Below are 24,117 nucleotides of genomic sequence, written 5' to 3'. Positions count from 1 at the left end.
TTTTTTACCATCTTGATGATCCGGAATAAATTCTAAGTTGCAGATGTTGTGCTGTGGAAAAACGAAATTCTCAGCTGTAGGGTAGCTTCCTTTAGAGGTGTGTGGCACATTGGGAGTGCTCAGAGGTACACGTAGGCATAGAAAACACGATTCCCGCACGAGGAAATGATCACGGACAACCAGTGCATACTCTGTATTTGATGTGCAAGTTATGCTTTGTGTGGCTGGTGCAAGAATTATGTATTGCTGTGCTTAAAATAAGTAGCCTGCTTCAGTGGGATTTTTTTTCTTTTTATTTAAATAAAGCAGAGGTCAAAAAGTCTTTCCGGAGGTAATTTTAACTTCACGCAAACTTTTTTTTCATATTTTGTTCTTAGGGTTGGAAGTTCATCAAACATACCTCTCATTCCCCACAACTGACATTCCGCCACACTTCTTGCAGTTGCCCAAACCCTGTTGCACACCACCTTCGGCCGTGTTGTTTGGACGGGGCGGGCAAGGGTCAATTTTGAGACCCCAGGAGAATCAACGGGCTTTCTTCAGGACCAAGAGAAATCTAATCCTTACTTTGTGTCGGTTGGTATTTCCAACTTTTTAAGCTCTAGGGGGTGCCATACTGCCACATACAGATATGAAGCATGCACGATGATACTGCCTAATCTAGAATATTTCCTCTGTATTGTACTCCTGTAGATTGTTTAGCTCCTTAAGGCAGTGGCTCCCAATCTAATGACTTCTGTGGACCCCCACTTTATGAATACTGGAACCCTGGGACCTCCACTGAATCATTACCGAAAACTGGGGAACTAATCTATGAAAATACTTAAATTTTCTAAGCAGTTGCGGACCCGCTGAGGAGGCTTCGCAGGCCCCCATTTGTCCCCGGACCACAGGTTAGGAACCACTGCCTTAAGCATCGGAGGGCAATCCCTGTAGTCAAACATTTATCAAGGGAAGTCGTCCTACCGATAACCTATATGGTTCGGCAAGCCTTGCATAGGAGCTAAGCATAATCTGTTTGGTCCTGAGGAAATCCTGTTGACCATTAGAGGCAAATAGAGAGGCTGAAACATGTCAACCCCAATTTGATGTTTTGGGCCATTATACCCAGTCACATCACTGTTTTTAACCTTGCTGAAGGACCTCAGATTAAAAACACAGAAGGCAATTTTTATTGGTACATCCCTCTTCAAAAAGTGCTCTGCTAACAAACTGCGTCAAGCCCATCCCACTCTCTAGGTGGAGTGGGTGAGGATTCGATGATGAAGCATGCCACCGGGGTGTTATCTGTGGATGAGGATCCTCTGAAATAAAATCTAAAATATACCAGGTCCTCACTAACCATCTCCTATAGCAGAGACAGCATAGAGGATAAGGTTAACCCTCAAAGATTGTTTAGACTTTACTTTGTACCACTTCAGTAGTTTAAGTATTGACTCTTTGATAGAGAGGTCTCCTGGGCTCATGACCTCATCAGTAAGCTTCTGGTTCGGGTCTTATTTGATATTCAAACAATCGCCAAAATGTTTTTGGGTTTTTTCCACTCTCTGTATGTAGGATGCTTCCAGCTGCACTGCAGGAGATTGCTGAAGTGGTTAATCAGAAAAAAAGATAAAAATAAACATGACATAAGACCCTATACCTATAGTCTAAATGGTTCTCACTTCTACTCCCTCCCCTCTAAAGGTTAAAAATATATGCAAGGAACAACGAGCATTGCAATGTCAAAAGGCTTCACAATCTTTTGGCTTTATCGTTTTCTTTCTTTTTTTTTTTTATTTAATTTTTGTACCTGTTGCACAGCAGTTGATCTGCTGTACATCATGGCTTTAAGGAAAATAAAAAAGTGCTACGATGCGGCCAACATTGACCCCGTTGTAGCGCTCTTTTTTTCACTTTAAGCCATGTTGCACAGAAGCCCAAATGCTGAAGAACATGTTAAAAAAAAAAAAAAAAAAATTGACAACCAATAGATTTTGCATAAGGGAAACCTATTGGCTTTGCTAATACTTAAGGGATTTTTGAGTGGTAGCGCATGGTAACACCAACTACGTAAGCACCTTTGTTTATCATGCCCAAAGCACAGAATAGATTCCTCAGTCATTGCAGATTTTAAATTGGGCCACCTGCTAGCTCATGATATATATTTTTTTTAATAAATAAAAGAATTCGGACTTCGTTTTGCTTATCAACCCTGGTCTGTTTCTGTCAAGGTGGTTTTATTTGTACAAATTTCTTTCTGCAGGCCTGTTAGACCTGGCATCCTTAGGATGATCTTGCCCCAGACTTTGTATTTACCTCCTGTATTGTTGCTGTATCTTTTTGTTGGCCTTAGGACTCTGAACACTTTACCACTTGTAACCAATGCTAAAGTACATGTGCTTCTCCCCTAAACATGGTAATATTGGTGTATCCACAATTTGCATATTTAATTTACCTGCAAGTCCAATGTAAAATGGTATGCCATTTACCCAAGGCCTGTAAATTAGATGCTGCTAGCGGGGCCTGCAGCACTGATTGTGCCTCCAACTTAAGTAGCTCTGTAAACATGTCTCAGACTTAACACTCCAGAGCCTGTGTGTGCAATCTCACAGCCACCTTGGCTTGGCATACATACCTTTTCTTACATACAAGCCACCCCTAAAGTTGACCCTAGGTAGCCCATAGGGCTGGGTGCCCTGTAAGTAAAACTCCCTAAGTCAGTTTTCATTACTGTGCAGCCTACCCCTCTCATAGGCCAGGATTGGGAATTCATTCTAATACCTTCAAGCTGTAATTTTCGGACTTAGAAGAGTAGCTGCATCATATTTAGTATCATTGGAATGGTAGTAATAAATCCTCTTTACTGGTAAAGTCAGATTTATTATTACTATTTTAGAAATGCCACTTTTAGAAAGTGGGCATTTCTCTGCACTTGCTGTCCTGTGTTCCTGCAGTCTATCTCCAGTACATGTCTGGCATGGGCTAGGTGACAGCTACTCTTGTGCATTCTGTTCAGACACCCCAACTCTGGAGACTCCGCAGCATCCGCATGCATCTACATACTGATGGGTCTTCCTGGGGAGGAAGTTGGGAAGGACACACACACCTCAAAGGGTGGTGACCAGAGTCCACACAAATGGGACTAATTCCCTGTCACTGATAGTCTGGATTTGAGGCTGACCTGAAAGGACGACCTGTGCTCTTCATAAGAACTCTTGGTAGTCATCCCCCACATGAAAGGCACTTTCTAGTATAAGTACAGGATCACTGACCCACTAACATCAGTACAGTTCTGGAATCAAGGAAATGCTGCTGGAGTAAAAGCTACTGTGTACCAGGATTGCCACTCAGCCAGGATTGACTGCTCACAGCAGCTGCTGTCCAGCTTTGCTGTGCCACTCTATTGCCTGCTGATCTCTGCCTGGTGGCCCAAGACTCCTTCTTTAAATTGAGTGACTTTAAGCACTCTTTGCTTTCCTTTGCCATTTGTTACTTCAGTCACCCGAGTGGCTTTGGTGAACTCTGCCGCTAGCAGCTTCAGTCACCCGGAGTGGCCCTGCTAAATCTTTGCAGCTCACCGCTTCAGGCACCCAAGAGTGGCTTTGCCAAACTCTGCTGCTTGCAACTCTTTGATCACCCAGAGTGGCCCTGCTGAATCTTTGCCGCTGGTTGCGTTAATTACCCTTGAGCAGCTTTGCCAAACTTTGCTGTTTGCATCTATGAACACCCAGAGCGACCCTGCTTAGCCTATGCCACTCCTCGCTTGAGTCAACCTGAGCGGCCTTGTCCACTTGACTATGTGCAGCTTCGACTGGCTGGAACGGCCCTGACAGCAGTCGCAGCCCATGCACCGGTCTCCTGTGGTCCCCACCTGTTTCCCGGGTGACCGTGCCTGGAAAACACCGATCTGCTTCCTGAGAGGAGCGCAGCCAGGACAGTACCGTAATCTATAAAATCATCATGCACTCGTGCCGAGGAGTACCTGGCACTTCCTCTTTGAGCGCATCTTTAAATATCAACCGTGTTTTAGTTTGAGTCTGCAAAGCAAATACCATTTACGAACTGGATTTGTATTGTGCTGAACCTAAATTAACCATATAAATAAGTGTTATTTTTCTACTTCTGTATGCAGTATATTTGTGGTTTACCTCCCTTGGTTATTGTGTGTGTGTGTGTGTGTTGCACAAGTACTTTACACATTGCCATCTAAGGCCTACCTGCTCTGCGCCGTGCTACCAGAGGGTTAGCACAGGTTAGTTTGTCTGGTCATTGACTTGGCCTGACTAGTATTGCGGTTCCTACTTGGACAGGGTGCATACCTCTGCCAACTAACACACCCAGTTTCTAACAAGGCCTCATTGATGATTCACCATACATATTGCCAATTTTCCGTCAACTGTAAAATACTATATAAGGTTCAGCACAGCCTGTTTGTCGCTGATGAAACTCAAGCTTTCCAGCTTAGTCAACAGAGTAATCACCGTAGGAGCAGTGACTCCTGACGACCATGGAACGTCGCTTATGTCTGATAGTTATTTTGAAGTAAACGTGGAAGAGAGGCCCAAGTCTTCCTTGAGCTCCTTGCACCCCAATCTTCTATCGCCCTCACCTTGAGTTTTTACCATGCCTCATTCTCAAGGCATTCCAAATATATATGCGTGGCTGATGACTTGTATGTCTGCACCTAGTGTAAGCTTCCTGTAGGCCGATCGTGGCATCTGGCCACATTCCTAATTAGCTTGCTAATCACCAACCATATGTTGGTCACAGGAAGCTCTTGTAACTTGAATACCAGTTGCCATGACTACTACAGTCTAAGTAGTTCTAGAACAGAGACTACATTTTTTTTTTTTTTTTTAAAGGCACTTGGTTTTAGTTCTAAGAACATAATCATTGATCAAGCCAGTATGTCTTGCCTATTTGAGATCTCTTGCCCTTGTGTTTTTACCCATATTTTGCAGCAGCGCAGCCCTTGTGCAACATGGTTGAAAGTTAAATAAATAAAAGCACAATGATGTGATCAGGGCTGTGCACATCATAGCTGCTTTTTCCCAAAAAATGGCTGAACAGATTTACACCAGTTTTGGCAGAGAACTGAGCATTTATCCAAAAAAGTGAGTTTTTTGTGATTTGGTGCGGTTCTGTATAGCCGTTTTAGAGAACTTATATTTAAAATGTGCAGATGTATGTTGCTGTAGGACAAAAGTCAAAACACAATCGGATTGCTTGGTTCTGTGCTTCGTGATTTACAGCCACTATTGTGGCCTCCACTTTAGGCAAAAAAAAAAAAAACACGTAAGGGGCCATGTAGAGAAACCTTGGCCCTCCCTAGCAATGTGGCGCATCCCAGAGGACCCCACGTTGGTTCAAAAAATCCTGACTCTTGCAAGTTGAATTAGTATGCCTAGTGATTTTACAACACTGAAGGTGCACGTGTTGTAGAAAGTTATGGTTGGGGCGGAAATTATAATTTTAAGTTTTATGTTATAACTTTTTAATTTCTAAGGTTTGTGTAGTTTGAATCGGTTTTGTATAGAAATAATCGTTTTCCTATCTATAACATAATAAATCTTTAGTTTTTTCATTGCATTTTTTAATTTTCATTGTACAAATCTTATTGTATTTCATATATAATTGTTTCGACTTTTGAATATTGCAGCGGTTCTTTCTTGATAATTTTTGGTGCATTGACTTAGAGTGGACTTGCATGGCGTAAAGTTCTGTGGAGTTGGATTAGGTGGGATAGAGTGGGGTACAGTAGGATATAGTGAAGTAGAGTGAGATAAAGTGGCATGGAATGGTGTTGTGTGGCATACAGTAGAGTGGGGTAGAATGAAGTGGAGTGACTAAGAATTAAGTGAGGTAGAGTGCTGCACTGTGTGCAACAGACTGCAGTGGCCTAGAGTAGAGAGGTACAAAGTAGAGTACGGTGACGTGCAATGAAATAAAAAGACAGCCATCTTTATCCCACACTTTTGCTGTGTTGTGGGTTTCTACGTGATATATAGCGTAATAGTATGTTTTTATGCTACAGTAAGACCTGGGGCAATTCATTATAGTCTGTACAGGTAGGGAAAATGGTTTATATTGCTTAGTAAAAACGTTTACTCCCTGAAAAGTATCAAGGTAGTTCGAAAAGTTTAAAAAAAAATAAAAATAAAAAAAATAATAAAAGCAAGGGATTGCAAGTAAGAGAGGTACGTTATAGAACACATTACACCACTATCTTGTAACACATCACACCAGTGCAGTGGTGCACTTAACTGTAGAAAAGGCAAAATAATACGTCACTTTCTAGCTCAACTTGGATGGCACTGTGCTAAGCCTATGCTTAAAAATGTTGCTAGAAAAATACATTTGCGGTGAGCAGAATTAGTGTCGCCGCTGGTGTTGCAGGTTGCTTGATATGAGCAGCTTTTCACCCAAACTTGAAAACTACCCAGAGTTCTCTGCTTCCTTTATTGCGTAATACATGCATTACTCCAGCCTGAAGGGGTATTGTTTTGACTTGTACTGGGTGCTCCCTTGTGTCTGTACAAAGCTAAACCTCTCTGAAAAGCTGCAATGACAGCATAACACGTCAGGAGTTGCTTATTCATTCCAGGTTAACTTGGGTGGTTTTTACCTAACCCAAAGCTATAATATTGACCTGAAATGGTAAACCGCTTTTGTCATTTTAATAATTTGCGTGGATGGCACTGTGCTAATTCTACACTTTTTGCTGTCTAAATGGTAAACGTTTGTTTCTAGCTTGGCATGGATGGCACTGTGCTAAGCCTATGCTTAAAGAATTTGCTAGAAAAACAGACATTTGAGCTGAGACGTTTGTGTTGCTGGTGTTGTAGAGTGCTCAGGTTATAGGGGCGTTACAGTTAAGTTCTGAATTTACTTTCACAAAACCATAGAAATTCAGTAGTTCTAGCTAGTTATTTCGAGTAACTACAACCCGTGCCCCTGCCATGCAGTTTTTTTCCCCTCAATAATTTGACTAATAATGTTTGATATTTTTATTGACGCTATACAAGTCGTCATTGGTGCTGTAGCTTCTGGGGTAATTAGCAGTGCATGGCAAGGGCGATGTTATAGTTACTTTATGGTGTGAGTTATAGTTACTTGAAATAACTCTCTATATCTGCTGAATTTCTATGGTTTTGTACTAGTACATTCAGAACCTAACTAACATCCCTGTAACCTTTGTTTTTTTTAAGTCCATTTCCTAACTATAATGTCCCTGTAACCTTTGTTTTTTTCCAGTGAATTTCTTTATTTTTTTTCACGTAAAGTGATTTTAATTACTATACGTTAAACCTGTGGCCAATCACCTATAACCACTCAACCCTGGCGCCTAGTGCTGCCTTTGGCTGCGCACAGTGGGGATTGACTGCAGGGCCTGGTGTGCTGGGCCCTGTGGACAATCCTCTATAACCACCCATTATGGGATGGAAGAGAGCGTGAGAGAGCGAGATCCAGAGACTGAAAGAATTAGACAGAGATAGAGAGGGACTTAGTGTTTTTTTTAAAGTTTTGATAACTGATATAATTAGAATGCGATTTTTGCAGACAAATTGAACAATGTAATGTATTTGCCAAGTAAAAATAATAGGATCACTTTTCGGTATGTACCTTATATATTTAAAGTTGAAAAGAAATCAAACTAGGGAAATGACCACTGACCTATCTAGACTGGAACCTCAACCCTTCGTGTATGGGGTCTGAGAGCTTAACCACTAGGCTACAGGTGACACTCTTAATTCAAATCTCGGTCTGTCTCTGTCTCCATCCTTAATGGGATGGAAAAGGGAGAGAAAGAAAGTAACAGGACTGTGGGTGGGAGCCTCAAGTCCCCTGAAGTCCTAGCTGGCTCCCCATGTCCTGCGGGAGCTAAATTTGCTCCCTCATTCAGGAAGCTGCTCCCTGCTTGTGGGAGCAATCTTAATCTGTTTCACTGTACACATATTTGTGTACAGTAAAACAGCTAAACTCCTCTTTCTGCAAGCGGAAGCTAACCTCTGCCATCCAAAGGAGGTTGGTGATCCCCGGGGCCATCCATCGCTCCACAAAGTGGGAGTGGTGGTCCCCAGGACGGGGGGGTCTTCAACGGATCCCCTGCTTTACTTTAATTTAAGGGGGAGCTGCTGGTCTCTGGGGATGGAGATCCACAGGACACCCCCTCCTTGTATTTTTGCCTGGGGGTGGCGTGTTTGGCCTGCATTACTTTAAGGTAGTGGTCCGAGGGTGGCAGGGGAGTGTGCGGACTCCAACACCCCCTCTATTTTTGTTTCTTGGCCCTGGGGACAAGTTGGTCCCTGGGGGTATTAAGTCCTAGGAAGGGTTCCTTGTGCACTTCTCCCTTTTTCAGCCCCCAATGACCCTGGGACCTGGCCTACCCTGGAGCAAAGTAGAAGAAAAGCACCTAAGATTTTTTTTTTTTTTTTAATAATCATTAAAATTTGCAGATCCATCAATGGATTTTTTTGAGTTTTTTTTTTTTAACATGCTTTTCAGCTTTGGTGGGGTCCCTTGGGGACCCTGCACAAAGGCTAGGGGCCCAAGGTGTCCTTGCTCTAGCCCCTCCCCCACCCTTTTCTTTTTTTTTTGTGGTGTCGGCTGAAGCACTGTTGGAGAGTTGGCAGTTGCATCTGTGGAGGATTTGCGTCCCCAGATATCTTTTATTTACCTCCTAATCGCTCCGAAAATACTGAATGGATTTACACCAGATCGCAAGAAGCACAATCTGTGGAACTGGATCTGACTTCCTGTCAAATTTGGCTATCGGCATGTCTAAAGACCCTATTGGAAAAAGCATTCGAAATTTGTGTTATGGGACCCCCATTCCACCCCCCCTTCCTTTTTCTCAATTACCCCTCCTGCCTTGACGAATCACCCTGAAACTTTCAAGACTGACTCGTATTAGTTTTGAAAATTTGGCTCAGCTTGACAAATCTTCGCAAAAGTTATTGGCAAAACAAAAAAATGTTTTTCCTAGAGAAACTAGATCCAAACTATAACTACCTACTGGTGCCCCCCCCCCCCCCCCCCCCCCAAAAAGAAGCTAACATATATATTTCCTGAAAAAACAAAAGTTAAAGTAACATTAATGTTGGGTGAGAATTTCACTAAAGTAACATTAATGTTGGATGAGAATTTCACTGTCAGCATGATGTTTTAAACCTACAAAACCACTGACTTCCACCAGTTATAGTTGGCTCTGGTAACAATATATTGTGCCCTGAAGTAACTATAACTCTTACCCCACCTTGCACGTTTTTCTTATCTATACTTTCATTGAAAATGGTGCAGTGATCTTCTCAGTGATGTCCTAGAAGATGGTGTGAATAATGTAATATGAGGGGAAAGTAGTTGTGCATGGCCAGGGCACACGTTATAGTTACTGGAGCTATCTTAACAGGTGAAATTCAGTGTTTTTTATGTTGAAATTGCCACCTAAATACAGTATTACTTTAACTTTTTGCTATTTCAGTGAATTTTTAGGGTCTTTTAATGTAAAGTAATATTTTGTTACCATACGTGAAGTCAACCCTCTGCTTTGCACTCCTTTCATCTTGCTATGCACCTTTCTAACAAAGGATGTCATTTCAGCTATTACAAGTGTTATAAATGCTATAATTTCATAAGTGTTGTCATTTTATATGCAACAGTATAACCAGTGCATGGAGAAGGGGCGGGTTATAGTTATTGCAGTGTGGTGAGTGAGGTGGCAAGACTGTTCAGAGGTGTACGACGTATAGTAATTTGGTGCGTACATTTTTAATTGTAACTTAGTTTAGAATTTCTAATATTGGTATAGTTTAATTTGGGTTTGTGTAGAAAGAATTAAGTTTTCGGAACTATAGGTTTAACCTTTTTTCCTCATTAAACTTTTTATTTTCTTAATGAAAATGTATTTCAAATCATACAGTTTAGTGTCTTTCAGTTGAGTTGCTGGATGGAGTGTTCTAGATAATTGTGGAGGACTGTGTCCTTGATTGAAGTGTTGTACAGTGGAATAGAGTAACGTGGCATACCGTACAATGGAGTAAAGTGTTATACATTGATGTGGTGTGTTGTATAGAGGAATATTATAGTGGAGTGGTGTGTTATATAGGGGATGGGAGTGTCATACAGTGGAGTGTCGTTGACTGAACTATAGAGGAGTCTTATGTCGTTGAGTAACATGGTGTAGTGTGTTGTGCAATTCTTTTTATGAATGTGATTGGCTAGTGAAGGGTTTTGAAAATGTTTTTTTCCACCATCTTAATAGGAATAAATTCTAAATTGCAGTTTCCGTGTTGTGGAAGAACTTTTCCACAGCCAAACGGGCCACCTTTTTGAGGTCTGTGGCACAGGATTGCATGTGCTCAGCGGTAGCAATAGTGGCATAGTATAGTGTCTTATAGTTGAGTGCTGTCGAGTGACATGTTGTACAGTGAAGTGGCTGAGGCATCATACTCTTGGAGTGTTGTAGAGTGGTATGCCATATAGTGAACTGTGATAATTGTACAATTGAGTGATGTACATTGGCGTAGTCGTGTGGCGTATCCTGTAGTGTGATTCAGTGTAGTACAGTGGCATAGAGTGGGTGGGCATAGAGTTTAGTAGAACCTCAGAGTGTAGTACAGTCTTGTGGAGTTGCATTGAGTAGGGTGTTGTACAGTGGAGCGGCCAAAAATGGACAGTCATGGAGTGGCCTAACATATTGTGTATTGAATTATAATAGAGTGGATTTGCATGTCATAAAGTGAAGTGGTGTAGCGTAGTCGAGTAAAGTGTCAAACGGAGTGGAATGTTGTGTAGTGGACTGTTGGAAAGTGTTAGTGTTGTACAGTGGAGTGTGCGGGCAGAGTTGAGAAGTGTCGCACAGTGGTATGCAGTATGGTAGAGTGGAGTTGTATATAGTGTTGTAGAGTGGAGCTGCATAGAATGGAATGTCATAAAGTGGCGTGGGGTGGGATCAAACGTACAGCAGTGGCGTAGCTTACACTAGAATAAGCTGGCAGGGAAGTGTCGTGGAGTGTGGGAAACTGTCGTAAAGTGGAGTGGCATAGAGTGGAGTACAGTGTTGTGAGTACAATAGAGTGTGGTACAGTGAAGTGGCATGGTGTTATAGAATTGAAAAACCATGCCGTTGAGTGGAGTGGCATAGAGTGAAGTAAATTGTGATGGGGTTTCGTAGAGGGAGTTGCGTGGAAGGTGGTAGAGTTGGACTACAGTGAGGAGTACAGTGGAGTAGCATAGAGTGCAGTAGCGTGGAGTAGACTCAAGTGGTTTAGAGTGCAGGGTTGTATGATAGAGTATCCTGGTATAGAACGGAGTGGTGCACAGTGTAGTAGCAACGAACGGAGTAGTGTACAGTGGAGTGGTTCCAGTGGAATGGCCTAGACTAACTGAGTGGCGTGGAGTGGGTTAGTGTGGAATAGGATACAGTGGAGTGGAATAACAGAGTGGACTGACAGTGCAGTATCATACAGTGGATTGGCATATAGTAGAGTGGAATACCATACAGTGGAGTGGTGTACAGTGAAGTTCAGTTGGTGGCAATAGCACACAGTGAAATAGTGCAGAGTAAGGTACAGTAACGTAAAGTGAAAACAGACGTAATGTGAAAGTGGATGAAACGATGTAGATATAATGTGATGGGAATATTTATTATAAGATGTAAATGTTCATTTTTGGTAATAGGTGTAAGTAGTGTTAATAGTGTGAAAATTCTTAGTTAGATCTTGTGCGTGCTGTAATTGATTGGCTAATGCCTGTGTTTACAAAACCTAAAAGGCACCCATGCAGTTTTAAGCACACTTCTGCTGCATTTTGGATTAGGACCTTAAATATAGGGACGTAGCAGGTTTTAGTATTGTTCCCTACCTATTACAAATGTATTAAAGTGATAATAGGTAGAGAAATGCATTTATATTTTTCTATTATGTTTTAAAGAACTTTACAGAGAACTGCTTGTTTTTTTTATTTTTACTATTTAAGTAGCGCTGTAATTTTAGGTATTACCGCATTACTTCGTAGACAACTTTGTAAAGATTTAAATATGTTGAAAATTAAAAGTACTCCGTATACTGTATTTGTAATATATGGTGTAGTACAGTGTATTTTTAACTTTGTTTTTCAAATGGTTTAAACTACCGCTGTACTTCCTACGATATGCAGTACTCTGAAATTATTTTTAAAATATATAGAAACTGCTAAATAATTTCCCTTCATTTTCCCACTTTAACTTGTAGTAGGTACGGGAAAATTATCAAAACTAGCACCTCGCCTAACCTCAAACAGGGAAAGTGGCCTTGTGTTGATCACACAACGTTTATCCCCAAATACCCTGGAAACCTCAACCTTTGCCTAAAATCATACATACAAAAGCTTGCTGAAGCAGCAGATTCCAGAAGTTTCCATGATGGAAATGCAAATATTTGTATTTATTTTTTAGGCAGTGTTTGAGATTTGCCAGGCCACTGTGGGCAAAAACACCCCCAATGTGACGCAAGGGGGCGAGCAGAAAGCCCACTACATTAGAAAAAATCATCAAAAATAAATAAAAAGGGGTGGAGTAGCTCACTGTGCCCTACAGCCAAGCCCTCACCCTTGCCCCGCAACCACGTCCCAAAAAAGCAATACAGGTTTTCTGCCACTCTTAGCACACTGTGTAACTCGAACCAAGCTACACCCAGGTGATGAGTCCCGACCATGGTGAAACCGGTCCCGGGTTGCTTTTATTTCTGGTTCAGGGAGGGCTTGGCAGTTTGGGCTGGCCGGTTCATACTGGAGCAGAATCAAGACCGATTTGCATGTGGCAGGGTCCAAACTGAGGTTGTGTGGTGTGCAAAATAATGATGATCTGGGATGTGACCCTGAGTAATTATCAGTGGTCATGAATAATTCAAGCATTCCATTAATTTTTTTTTTTGTATAATTTAGTTTGATTAGTACATGATTTTCTTGTTGATGGTGAATGTAAAGTACATAATTTACCTTGTTTTGTGGATGTGACATGTTTTGGTAAAATGTTTCACTTCTTAGGTTCCTTATTGGTGGGCAATAATGTAGAATATTCCTGCCTACGTGAGTGGATCCCTCAAATCTTCAAGTCTAGTATTACTGTTGGGTCTGGTAATAGAGGTGTGAGGATAGAGATAGCATGATACCCACACATTGGGAATAGTAGATCCTATGTCTGTGTAATAACCTTCATCAGAAAGCTATCACGCTTCCCATATCCCACCCACTCTCCCCTAGATAACCAAGCATTGGCAAAGCCAGTGTGTTGTCTTTTGGCTACAAGTACAGACCTTTTGGCTTTTTCAATGTTTTTTGCTGATGCTGGGCATCATTGGCAAAAAAAAAAAACATGATTGCTTGCATGCTTCTTCAGGGACGTACTGATCTGCATCCTGACGCTACAGCATTCCAGCGTGATAGCTTACAAACGGGCGTGCTTGTGCATAAGGTGGAACACTACTTTTATTTTGTTTTATTTACTATTCTAAGATGTCAGATGACAATAGTTAAGCAGTAAATTTAAAGAAAATTGAAAATTAATATATATGTATTTATATTTAAAATGACTGCAATAGGAAGAGCAGGGGAACAGCATGGGGTGGGAGCTCAATGCAGATGGACAACAACTGGGAGCAAGGAGGAAGGGAAGGAAGGAACTTTAGAAGGGACAGGGAAATATAATTTGAGGCAGTGGGCAAGGGGGGGGGGGGGGGAGTAGAAGAACTATTAAAGGGAGTTTAGCCACTGAATAAGAAGCAAGCACATGAGACTGGCAAAGCCAGCTAATAGTGCGTAATGGAGTGAACCAAAGTCCATTGTTAATATTGGTATTGTCCACAACAGGTCTTCAACGAGTCTTCTACAGCAGTCAGCTAAATGTTGTTTTAGAACTGATCATTTGATCTAAGGCTGTGAACTTTTTCTTTTACCACCAAAGGTCTTTAATTTTTCTTTCATCCGTGCATGGGGAAAAATAAATGTGACTAATTAAATGTATGCATTAGCAACCCTTGAGCCTTTTCCCCCAAAGTTATTAGTTTTCTAATCATTTTTTGAAACTTTTAGGAACCTTTGGCATGCTGAAACTTGACTGAATTATATCTAGGAGTTTTCGCTTAACCTTAAGCATTGAGACTACCTTTGTTTTTTGTTGGTTGAACGTTATCAGCATAACCATTTATAAAGCACACATTTTGGAGAATACACGTGTAAATGAACTGTTATTAATACTTTGGCACCTGAAATAACCCCCCACATATTTAGATAACTTTACTGATGATATATATTTTGATTCTCAGTCTGCAGTCAAGAAGCCCCGGAAATCCACTGGGGAGAAGAGCCGCATCGATCACGGGTCAAGAGGTGTGGGACGAGGAAGAGCAAATGGTCACCCTCAGCAGAATGGAGAGGGAGGAGAGCCAGTCACATTGTTTGAAGTGGTTAAAATGGGCAGGAGTGCTATGCAGGCAAGATTGTGACTACTTAATGTGTCCCCAGAGATATGTTGCCTGAAAACTCGGGTCAAGGGATTTTCATTGTTTGTAATGTCTTAATGTAAAAATAGATGACCGTAATGTAGTTGAGAGCTTCCCAGTACTCTTGCATTGAAACTTGGCAAGTAGGTCTTCCAGCGTTGGAGAATATTTTAGTGTTTGACTGACAAATGGACTGCATTGAAGAACTTTGTTGGCCTTTGAGAATGAGCGCCTTACATTAGTTACTGTCTACATATTGTATTATCCGAAGTATCTTTTTTCCACAATTTACAAATGTTTTACACTGAGACTTACAAAAATCATTAGACTTGGCAGAATTCTCAAGCAAACATTGATGGATCAGATGGTATTATGAAATGATTCCAGTAGTCTAAAACTATTAAACTTATTTTCAAAGGTTCTAGAACATGAGCGATATCCCCCCCCCACCCACACCTCTGAAGCGGAAATATTCTCGACCTAGTAACATTCACCACCACTTGAGCTTGTGGGATGGAGTAGAGGAGCAGTGTCCAAGCCCTAAATCTGGGGTCGAAGCCCAGCTGTTCTAGTACTGCAAATAAGTATGGCCACTCAGCAGAGTCGAAGGCCATACGGGCATCGAGTGACAGAATCGTTGCATAATCCTCCTGATGTTCAGTGCTGTGTTTTGATGTGGCATAAACCCCAATTAGTCGCAATGAATCAATGTGGATATGATTGGTGTGAGGCGGGAAGCCAACATTTTGGCTAGTATCTTGACCTCCGCATTTAGTAGGGAGATTAAGGGATAGGAGCTGCAGTCTTCTTCTGGTTCCCCTTCCTTACGTAATACGATTATGGAGGCCAAGCGCTGATCTGGGGGGGGGGGTTCCCCTTTGGTCAGGCTCTCCTTATAGATCTGTTTAAGGGGTTTTTAGGGTGGTGGGGAGCAAGGGTTTTGTCAGTTTATACAGTTCAATGGGGATCCCGCTGGGACCCATTGCCTTGCCTGGTCTCAGGTTTTTAATGGTTCCCACTTCCGTTTCATTTATTTTTTTCATGAGTATGCCCAACCCCTAGAAGAGGCAGTCTAGCCAGCATGTGCTACCATTCCATAACCCTAATCTGTCTAATGCACGTCAACTGTTCCCTGGGAGGTGGGTCTCCTGCAGGAGTGCCACGTCCGGGGAATGTCTTTTGAGGTATTGTAGGACCACTCCCCTTTTGATTTTGTCCTAGAGTCTGTTGACGTTCCAGAACAGGATTTTCAGTGCTAGCTTAGCCATGTGGGAAAGTGTAACAGAATGTATGGGCCTGTGTGGACTGTAGCGGCTGGTGGGGTTGGGCAACTTCGGCCCTGGAAAGTGGAAAATGCCTGTGTCCTACGACTTCACTCTGTGCATAGTTATTACTTGGCTTAATTGCAACTAAAACATTAAGCAAATAGCAATCCCCAACAAAATCAGCCCCCTCCATGAAGATCGGGTCTTAGACTACCTGCCACACCAACAGTGCAGAGTGCCTATCGCCCATGAGTAACAAAACTAACCTAGGGGTGAGTGACAAGTGATCCCAGTCTCGTCCCCAAGAGCACAACAGTTTTAACAAGGAGCAGTCTTCTTCAGGCAGCCCCCCCCTCTGCTGGCCGCAGTCGGGGCACAGTCTGGGCACTGAGGCTTGCGGCAGTGCTCCCAGTCTATCTGTGCAGTCTAGTCTGGGTCATGCTCTTAGGGCACCACCGAATGCGTTTGCTGGACTTCCAAGTCTGGTAGGGTGGGCTCCAGCGGTGTTCCTTGTCTGATGGATTCTGAGGGCCTGGTTCGTGGCCTTCTTTTCGCTGCCTACTTGACTGTCCCCAATGTATGTTTGCTGACTCTCTACCAGCCCTCCAGCCAGACCCATGTTTCTTCTGGTAAGGAGAAGTAGTGAGTCTTGCCGTTGGCTATTACCCGGAGCTGTGCTGGGAAAAGCATTGAGTACTTAAGTTCACACTCTCTCAGGACTTATTTGACCTCCGGGAAGCTGTGGCGTTTCGTACACGGAGAGTAAATTCGTGAAAAAACACAAGATGTGCCAGGTTTTGAGGGAACACCAGGTATTCACTATGATATATTTAAAGAGACCACGTGGTTGCAACTGTTTCATGATTAGCTCTTCTACAAATAGGTCTACCATTGGTTATTTAGTTTTCTTGGGCACCCCGATTATTCTAATGTTATCTTGGCAGGAGCACCCTTTGAAGTCTCCAGTTGTAGCCTCCAGTGTTGCTGTTGTGGCCTTAAGTTCACGTACTTGTTCTTGAGTGATGCGGAGTTGACTTTGATCACCTGGTCCCTCGGGCCTACTTTGGTCGCTCACCGGGCCGTCCTGCTGCTTGTAGCTCTGCGCATGCATCACTGGACCTCCCCCGCCCAAGACTAGGCCTGGGGCCACCACCCAGCTCTGTCGCCGGGCCTGTGCCTGGCGCACCTTATTTTGGGCTCCTAAGATGCACCCTCTCCTCCTCTCTCGCAGGCCACCGGACTGGGAGCAAACTTAGTGTGGGGGCAGGGAGTAGCAGCAGGCCCCGTTCGGCCCCACGATCCGCATCCCCCTTGGGTGTAGTGGGTTGCATAGTGGCACACCCTCCTTGCCCGTCTGTGTCTCTCGTCAGGATGCTCAGGAAGGGGGGGGACTCCGTTATTGCCCCGCCGGGGCTATCATTCTTGCGGTGCGAGGAGCGGAGTCGGGAGCTCTGCTGCCTGCCTCTGCCCAATCTGTTCTCTGCTGCACTCGAGGGAGGCCGCAGCCTCCGCAAAACGCGCAGACCTCACTCCTGCTGTCTTTGCTTGACCTGGGGTCGCTTGCGCAGCACCCTTGGTGTCTCGGAGCTACCGCATCCTAAGGGTCACAGTGTGTGCTCTGAGGACAGATAGATGAACGGATGTTAAAGGGGCTTCAGCCCTGGACTAGTGGGAGCTTTGCTACAGTGCGGCCATTATGGTCGGAAGCTAGCAGTGCCCGTCACTGTATTTCTTATCGAACCGGGTGAACACATTAACTTTTAGAGGGGAGAGACCCCTGCCCAGCCTCACACCTAAAGCTGATCCAGTTACCTCACTGCCAAAGTTGATGCATTCATGGTGTTTGTTAGGTTTCTTAAAGGTGCATGTTTAATTTCTTCATCTTAAAAACGTCTGCTCTAGCAGCACTTATGAATTGTTACTCTTTACGGCTCGGTTTTGATAAAGGATATTTTTGTTCACAATCAAATGTATCTGTATGTTGCTCAACAGGTCACCATTGATTTGTTTTGGTTATAAAAACAGAATGTTTCCTTATATACAAACGTTATTTTTACTAAAATGCTTTAAAAAAAAAAATACACAAATGAAAATGTGCAAAAGTACTCAGATTTACCAGTACTGAGAACCACGTTTCCAAGTAATTTTTTTTTTTTTTTCCTTTAAGGCCACATTCAGGTCGCGTCTGCCTGCTGTCACCAGGTCCCCTCATAGCACCTGCAGATCTCACTCCCGGTTGCCAACTTAGCATTGGCAGCCGGTGTGAGAAAATACTCTGCTGTGCGGTGTTTGGAATTTGGCCGGATCTTCATGTTACAATCTTAATGCAGAGTGGCCAAAATTATGCCAGCTCCACTGAATGAGCGAAATGTATCGCCCACTCCTGATTTCTATACATGTTATGGTCCCTGATTCTTCAGGAATGTTTAAATTGTTGGTCAGCGATTTAAATCCCAGTAGTCCCAAGACAGGCCAACCCTTCGCTTTACGTAGAGAACCTCAGCATTTGAATCACTGGTTTTGGCCAGCAACCCTTGTTCACTACTACTGTTTTGTAACTCCTTAGGATTTGAGCATCATGTAAACTGATTTGCATGAATTGTCTTTTTTTTTAAATAAAAAAGAAGCTGAATTGCTGTTTTTAAGCTTCTGGATGAGGTAGCAATGACGTATTGGTATATTACATAGGCTTGCCAGTGATCCTTTAATCTTGTGTTGCACAAGTCTAAAATTGTGAGTTTCAAAGCAGTCTTATTTTTATGACTCCTTCCATAAAAAGAAAATCAAACCCCTGGAACTTTAGCAAGAGACAGCCATTCATTACAGTATGTAGCACTGACAGTGTTCAGCACTTAATGAGTTGTAGTCTGCCATTTAATTAATTCTTTCTTTCCAGGCTGTAGTTGATGACTGGATTGAGTCATACAAACAGGACCGAGACATTGCACTGCTGGATTTGATCAACTTCTTCATTCAGTGTTCAGGATGCAAAGGTACTTAATCATAAATATTGATGTCGTAATAATCTTCCCTGTCTGTACTTCTGAGCCTGAATTTGGTTCTTCAAAAAGCATTCTTTTAACTGCTTCCATTATTTCATGCACATTTTTTTTTACTACTATTGGAATTGCTCTCTGCAACATCACAATTGAACTATAGGTAGCAAGAAGTTGGCTCAATTAGAGCTAAAGCTTTAGCATGTGTGAGGCGTCAAGTTGAAATTAAGTTATTTAGCAAAAGCATTGAATTGTTGGAAAGTGTTTTGTTGCAAAAAGTGTTAATGTTCTATATACAGTATTAGAATGCATTAATTTTACACATCTCGTATATTCTGGCATTTACATTTGTTTACTATATCTGAATTTCATTAATTGTGGTGCCATCGCTTAAGTAGAAGGTTACTTTGAACCTTGGCAAGTATAATTTAAATATAAAATAAACCATATAGTTTAAATATAAAATAAACCATATATATAATTTAGAAGTAGTATGAATTAACACAAGTGGCTACTGGTCCACAAAATCCATTTCTCTGTCAGTACATTAGACCCGCATTGCACAGGACGAGCAGTACAGGGTGAATGAGTGAGATTCTTTTTTTTTTTTCTTTTTGAATAGTTGTATGGCCAAAGAACAAATGCCAGGATCACAACTTTAATTGTACATATGCATAGGTTGCAGAAAGCAATCATAAACACGCTTCTGGAGGAAGGCTTGCAGACTTCCTTGCTGTGTTCCTCGCCCTAAGAATCCCTAAGGTCCACATCAAGGCCACAGCTTCCCTGGCATGATGAACTAGATCCTTGATTAAACATTTTTTTTGATTGAAAGCAGAATGTGTCTGCACTTGTAGGGGCTCGCTTAATCCCTCAAGTCTTTCCTGGATCCAGCATTGCAGGTCTCTTGTCTGGATGGATATTTCTCATTGCATACTCCTTTCCTCTAGAATATTTCCAGGTGCTAGTCTGTATCTGTTGATTTCTTCAGGAATGTGCCTGCACCCCGGCAGGATGATGCCGTGTGGCTTAGTGGTGACTCCACAACACTTTGGAAGTGATGAAGTGGAGTCTCATATAAACGCCACACTGATGCGCTAACCTCCCTTTCTTTATGTATTCTTTGTTAATCCTAAACTCTGTCTTGATAGTCCGTTCCTGTACAAAGGTCACGTTGACCTCCCAGTTCTGTAGGACTCTCACGTCTGAGTCCACTCTCCAGATGCTTCAACTTCGGGGACTACTGCTGTGGTATGCATTCTAAAGAAGAGCAACTCGCAATTGGAAGTATCCCTCAGAAGAATACCCTCAATAGCATTCAGTTGGGTACTCTTGTTCATCGCAGATTTCCCACTGCTGTTTGGTGGAGTGGTCTGTTTAACATCTAAAAGGGTCTCAGGTTAGAGAATCGGCACACTCAGTTCGTTCTGTGCTCAGTGTCTGAGCGGGGGAGGAAACATACAGGAAAATGATGGCAGCGTGCAGGGGTGGCGCTTATATGCGGATCTGCTTAGTCACTTCGGAGGCACTGTTGTATCACCACAGAGCGACAGTCAACTGCTGGCGTGCAGGAGCATTTCAGAAGAAGTCTCCAAATCTGTCGCCTGGGAACACTATAAAGGTGAGATCTGCAGCAGCTGGAGTCTCCATCAGGAAGAGCATTATATTATAGAAAGGTATTAAGCTCTTCTTTTTAGGCTAGTTATGAGACATCTGTTTCTTTTTCATCAAAACGATTCAGAGCATCCATTCTGATATCAAAAGCCTGCAGAGCCCATTTATTTATTCAGTCTTAGGTCAAGCAGCTAAAATATTTTGTCTGCTGTGATTTGTACCGAGATTACATCCATCTGATCATTTAAATGGATTAGCAGGCCCCAAGTTCTGTCTGCAGGTGAAACTAGGGTTGGCTATTCAACCATGGATGAGCTCTAACTTTTTTCAACTGAAGCCCGACAGAATTTCCTTTTCAGGAACAAATTAACACAGTATTGGTATCATGCTTTTTGCTTCCTATCTGTATTCTGCAAGATGCTTAATTTTTTTTTCTTCCATATGAGCTTCATACAAACATGATAGCTTCTTTTGTACTCTGCACTTTTACCACTGTATGATCTTACCTTGGTATTCAGATGAGGTCCTTGTTATATTATGACTAGTTCATATCTTAGCTGTCTTTTGGGGGTGGGGGGGCCTTATGGTGGTTGAAATGTAACCATATGTTCGATGGCATCTGTCGCTGTAGATACACATGTTCTGCATAGCTCGCCATCTGGTGTTGGGTCGGAGTGTTACAAGTTGTTTTTCTTCGAAGAAGTCTTTCGAGTCACGGGACCGAGTGACTCCTCCTTCTGTCTCCATTGCGCATGGGCGTCGACTCCATCTTCAATTGTTTTCTTTCCGCCATCGGGTTCGGACGTGTTCCTGTCGCTCCGAGTTTCGGAACGGAAAGTTAGTTAATATCGGAAGATTTTCGTCGGTATTGTTGCGTTCGGGATCGGCGTAGTTAGATTCAACACCGCATCGAAGATCGACGCGCTCCGGTGCCCTTCGGGGTAGTTTTCGATCCCCCGTCGGGGCCTGGTCGGCCAGACCGCGTGTCGAACAACGTCGATGGAACGGACCCCGTTCCGTTTTTGTCCCAAATGCCACAACAAATACCCGTATACAGACCAACATTTGGTCTGTAACCTGTGCCTGTCACCTGAGCACAGTGAAGAGACTTGCGAGGCCTGTCGTGCGTTCCGGTCCCGAAAGACACTCCGTGACCGTCGAGCCAGGAGACTTCAGATGGCGTCCACGCCGACAGCGCACCGAGAGTTCGAGGAACAAGAGGAAGAAGAAACCTTTTCGATCCACGAATCGGACTCCGAGGAATTCGACGATCAAAGAACCGTGAGTAAGACGTCGAAAACAACACATAAGAAGAGTGTCAAGGCCCAGGGGACGCCACTGCCACCAGGCCATGGCTCCACCCATAAATTCGGTGACCGACCATCGGCACCGAAAAAGGCCCAAACAGTGCCGAGATCGTCCGACTCCGGTCGAGACACCGGCACGCAGCCTTCTCGGGATCGAGAAAGTGCTGGAGAAAAGCAACGACACCGAGATAGCGGTGTAGAAGCGGCTCGACGCCGAGACAGCGGCACCGACGAAGATCGACGCCGAGAGGTTTCGACTCCAAAAAAGAAAAAAGCCACCTCGGAGCCGAAAAAAGATACAGGCAGGGTTTTGGTGCCGAAACAACCCGTAACCGACCCAGGTCCAGGCTCTTATACAGAGGAGCAATCACTGTCCTCTCAGATGCGAAAGCATAGGTTTGAGGAAGAGCTGCAATCCACCGAAGTGGACCATACGCAAAAACGTATTATCATACAGCAGGGAACAGGAAGAATAAGCACCCTTCCCCCTATTAGGAGAAAAAGGAGACTGGAGTTTCAAACAGACCAGGCGCCACAAACAAAAATGGTGAAAAAGGTGACTCCGCCACCCTCTCCTCCACCTGTAATTAACGTCTCACCAGCGCAAACTCCGTCACATTCCCCGGCTCACACCACCATGAGCCAAGGTGACCAGGATCAAGACGCTTGGGACTTATATGACGCCCCAGTGTCGGACAACAGTCCGGAGGCATATCCAACAAAGCCCTCACCACCAGAAGACAGCTCAGCATACTCTCAAGTGGTGGCTAGAGCAGCACAATTCCACAACGTAAACCTCCACTCAGAACAAGTCGAGGATGACTTTTTATTCAACACCCTCTCCTCCACCCACAGCTCCTACCAAAGCCTGCCTATGCTGCCAGGTATGCTTCGGCACGCAAAGGAAATATTCAAGGAGCCGGTCAAAAGTAGGGCAATAACGCCAAGGGTGGAAAAGAAGTATAAGGCACCTCCTACAGACCCTGTTTTCATCACCACACAGCTGCCACCAGATTCCGTCGTAGTAGGAGCAGCTCGGAAAAGAGCCAACTCCCACACATCTGGGGATGCACCACCCCCAGATAAAGAGAGCCGCAAGTTCGATGCAGCTGGGAAAAGAGTCGCAGTACAAGCTGCAAACCAGTGGCGCATCGCTAACTCTCAAGCACTACTTGCGCGCTATGACAGAGCCCATTGGGATGAGATGCAACACCTCATCGAGCATCTTCCCAAGGAACTACAAAAGAGGGCAAAGCAGGTGGTTGAGGAAGGACAGAACATATCAAATAACCAGATACGATCTTCTATGGACGCAGCAGACACAGCTGCAAGAACAATTAATTCATCTGTGACCATTAGAAGGCACGCATGGCTAAGAACGTCTGGGTTCAAACTAGAGATACAGCAGGCAGTGCTCAATATGCCATTCAACGAAAAACAACTGTTCGGACCAGAAGTGGACACGGCAATCGAAAAACTTAGACACTGACACTGCTAAAGCCATGGGCGCACTACTCCCCGCAGAGCAGAGGAACCTATAGCACCTTCCGCAAGACACCCTTTAGAGGGGGGTTTCGGGGTCAGGCCACACAAGCCAGCACCTCGCAGGCAACACCGTCCAGCTACCAGGGACAGTACAGGGGAGGCTTTCGGGGCCAATACAGAGGAGGGCAATTCCCTAGGAATAGAGGAAAATTTCAAAGCCCCAAAACCCCTACAACCAAGCACTGACTCAGATGTCACTCACCCCCTCCACACAACACCAGTGGGGGGAAGAATAGGTCATTATTACAAAGCATGGGAGGAAATAACTACAGACACTTGGGTCTTAGCAATTATCCGACATGGTTATTGCATAGAATTCCTACAATTCCCTCCAAACATACCACCAAAAGCACAGAATTTATCAAAACAACATTCCGAACTTCTGGAAATAGAAGTTCAAGCACTATTGCAAAAGAATGCAATCGAATTAGTACCAAACACACAAACAAACACAGGAGTCTATTCACTGTACTTCTTAATACCAAAAAAGGACAAAACACTGAGACCAATCCTAGACCTCAGAATACTAAACACCTACATCAAATCAGACCCCTTTCACATGGTCACGCTACAAGAAGTGTTACCATTGCTAAAACTACAGGACTACATGACAACCTTAGACCTCAAAGACGCGTATTTCCATATACCAATACATCCGTCGCACAGGAAATACCTACGGTTCGTATTCAAAGGAATACATTACCAATTCAAAGTATTGCCTTTTGGTTTAACAACCGCACCAAGAGTCTTTACAAAATGTCTAGCAGTAGTGGCTGCACACATCAGAAGGCAGCAAATACATGTATTCCCGTATCTAGACGACTGGCTAATCAAAACCAATTCACTAGCAAAGTGCTTACAACACACAAATCAAATCATACAAACCCTCTACAAACTAGGTTTCACCGTCAACTTTGCAAAATCCAAAATT

The 24,117-nt window shown here is 43.4% G+C and overlaps 1 protein-coding gene across 5 annotated transcripts in view; it reads left to right on the top strand.

Annotated features, from left to right (window-relative positions):
* Positions 1-24,117, top strand: part of STAG1 (STAG1 cohesin complex component) — a 995,019-nt gene that overhangs the window by 253,252 nt on the left and 717,650 nt on the right. For all 5 annotated transcript variants that reach the window (XM_069213542.1, XM_069213540.1, XM_069213544.1 and 2 more), the window contains 2 exons: positions 14,283-14,450; positions 18,621-18,717. In XM_069213542.1, coding sequence (XP_069069643.1) covers positions 14,283-14,450; positions 18,621-18,717 — 265 coding nt within the window. The remainder of the gene's footprint in view (positions 1-14,282; positions 14,451-18,620; positions 18,718-24,117) is intronic.

The sequence above is a fragment of the Pleurodeles waltl genome, chromosome 11 (genome assembly GCF_031143425.1).
Source record: "Pleurodeles waltl isolate 20211129_DDA chromosome 11, aPleWal1.hap1.20221129, whole genome shotgun sequence".
Classification (NCBI taxonomy): Eukaryota; Metazoa; Chordata; class Amphibia; order Caudata; family Salamandridae; genus Pleurodeles; species Pleurodeles waltl.
Note: the sequence above shows the minus strand (reverse complement) of the source record. Positions and strands in the feature narration are given on the sequence as shown.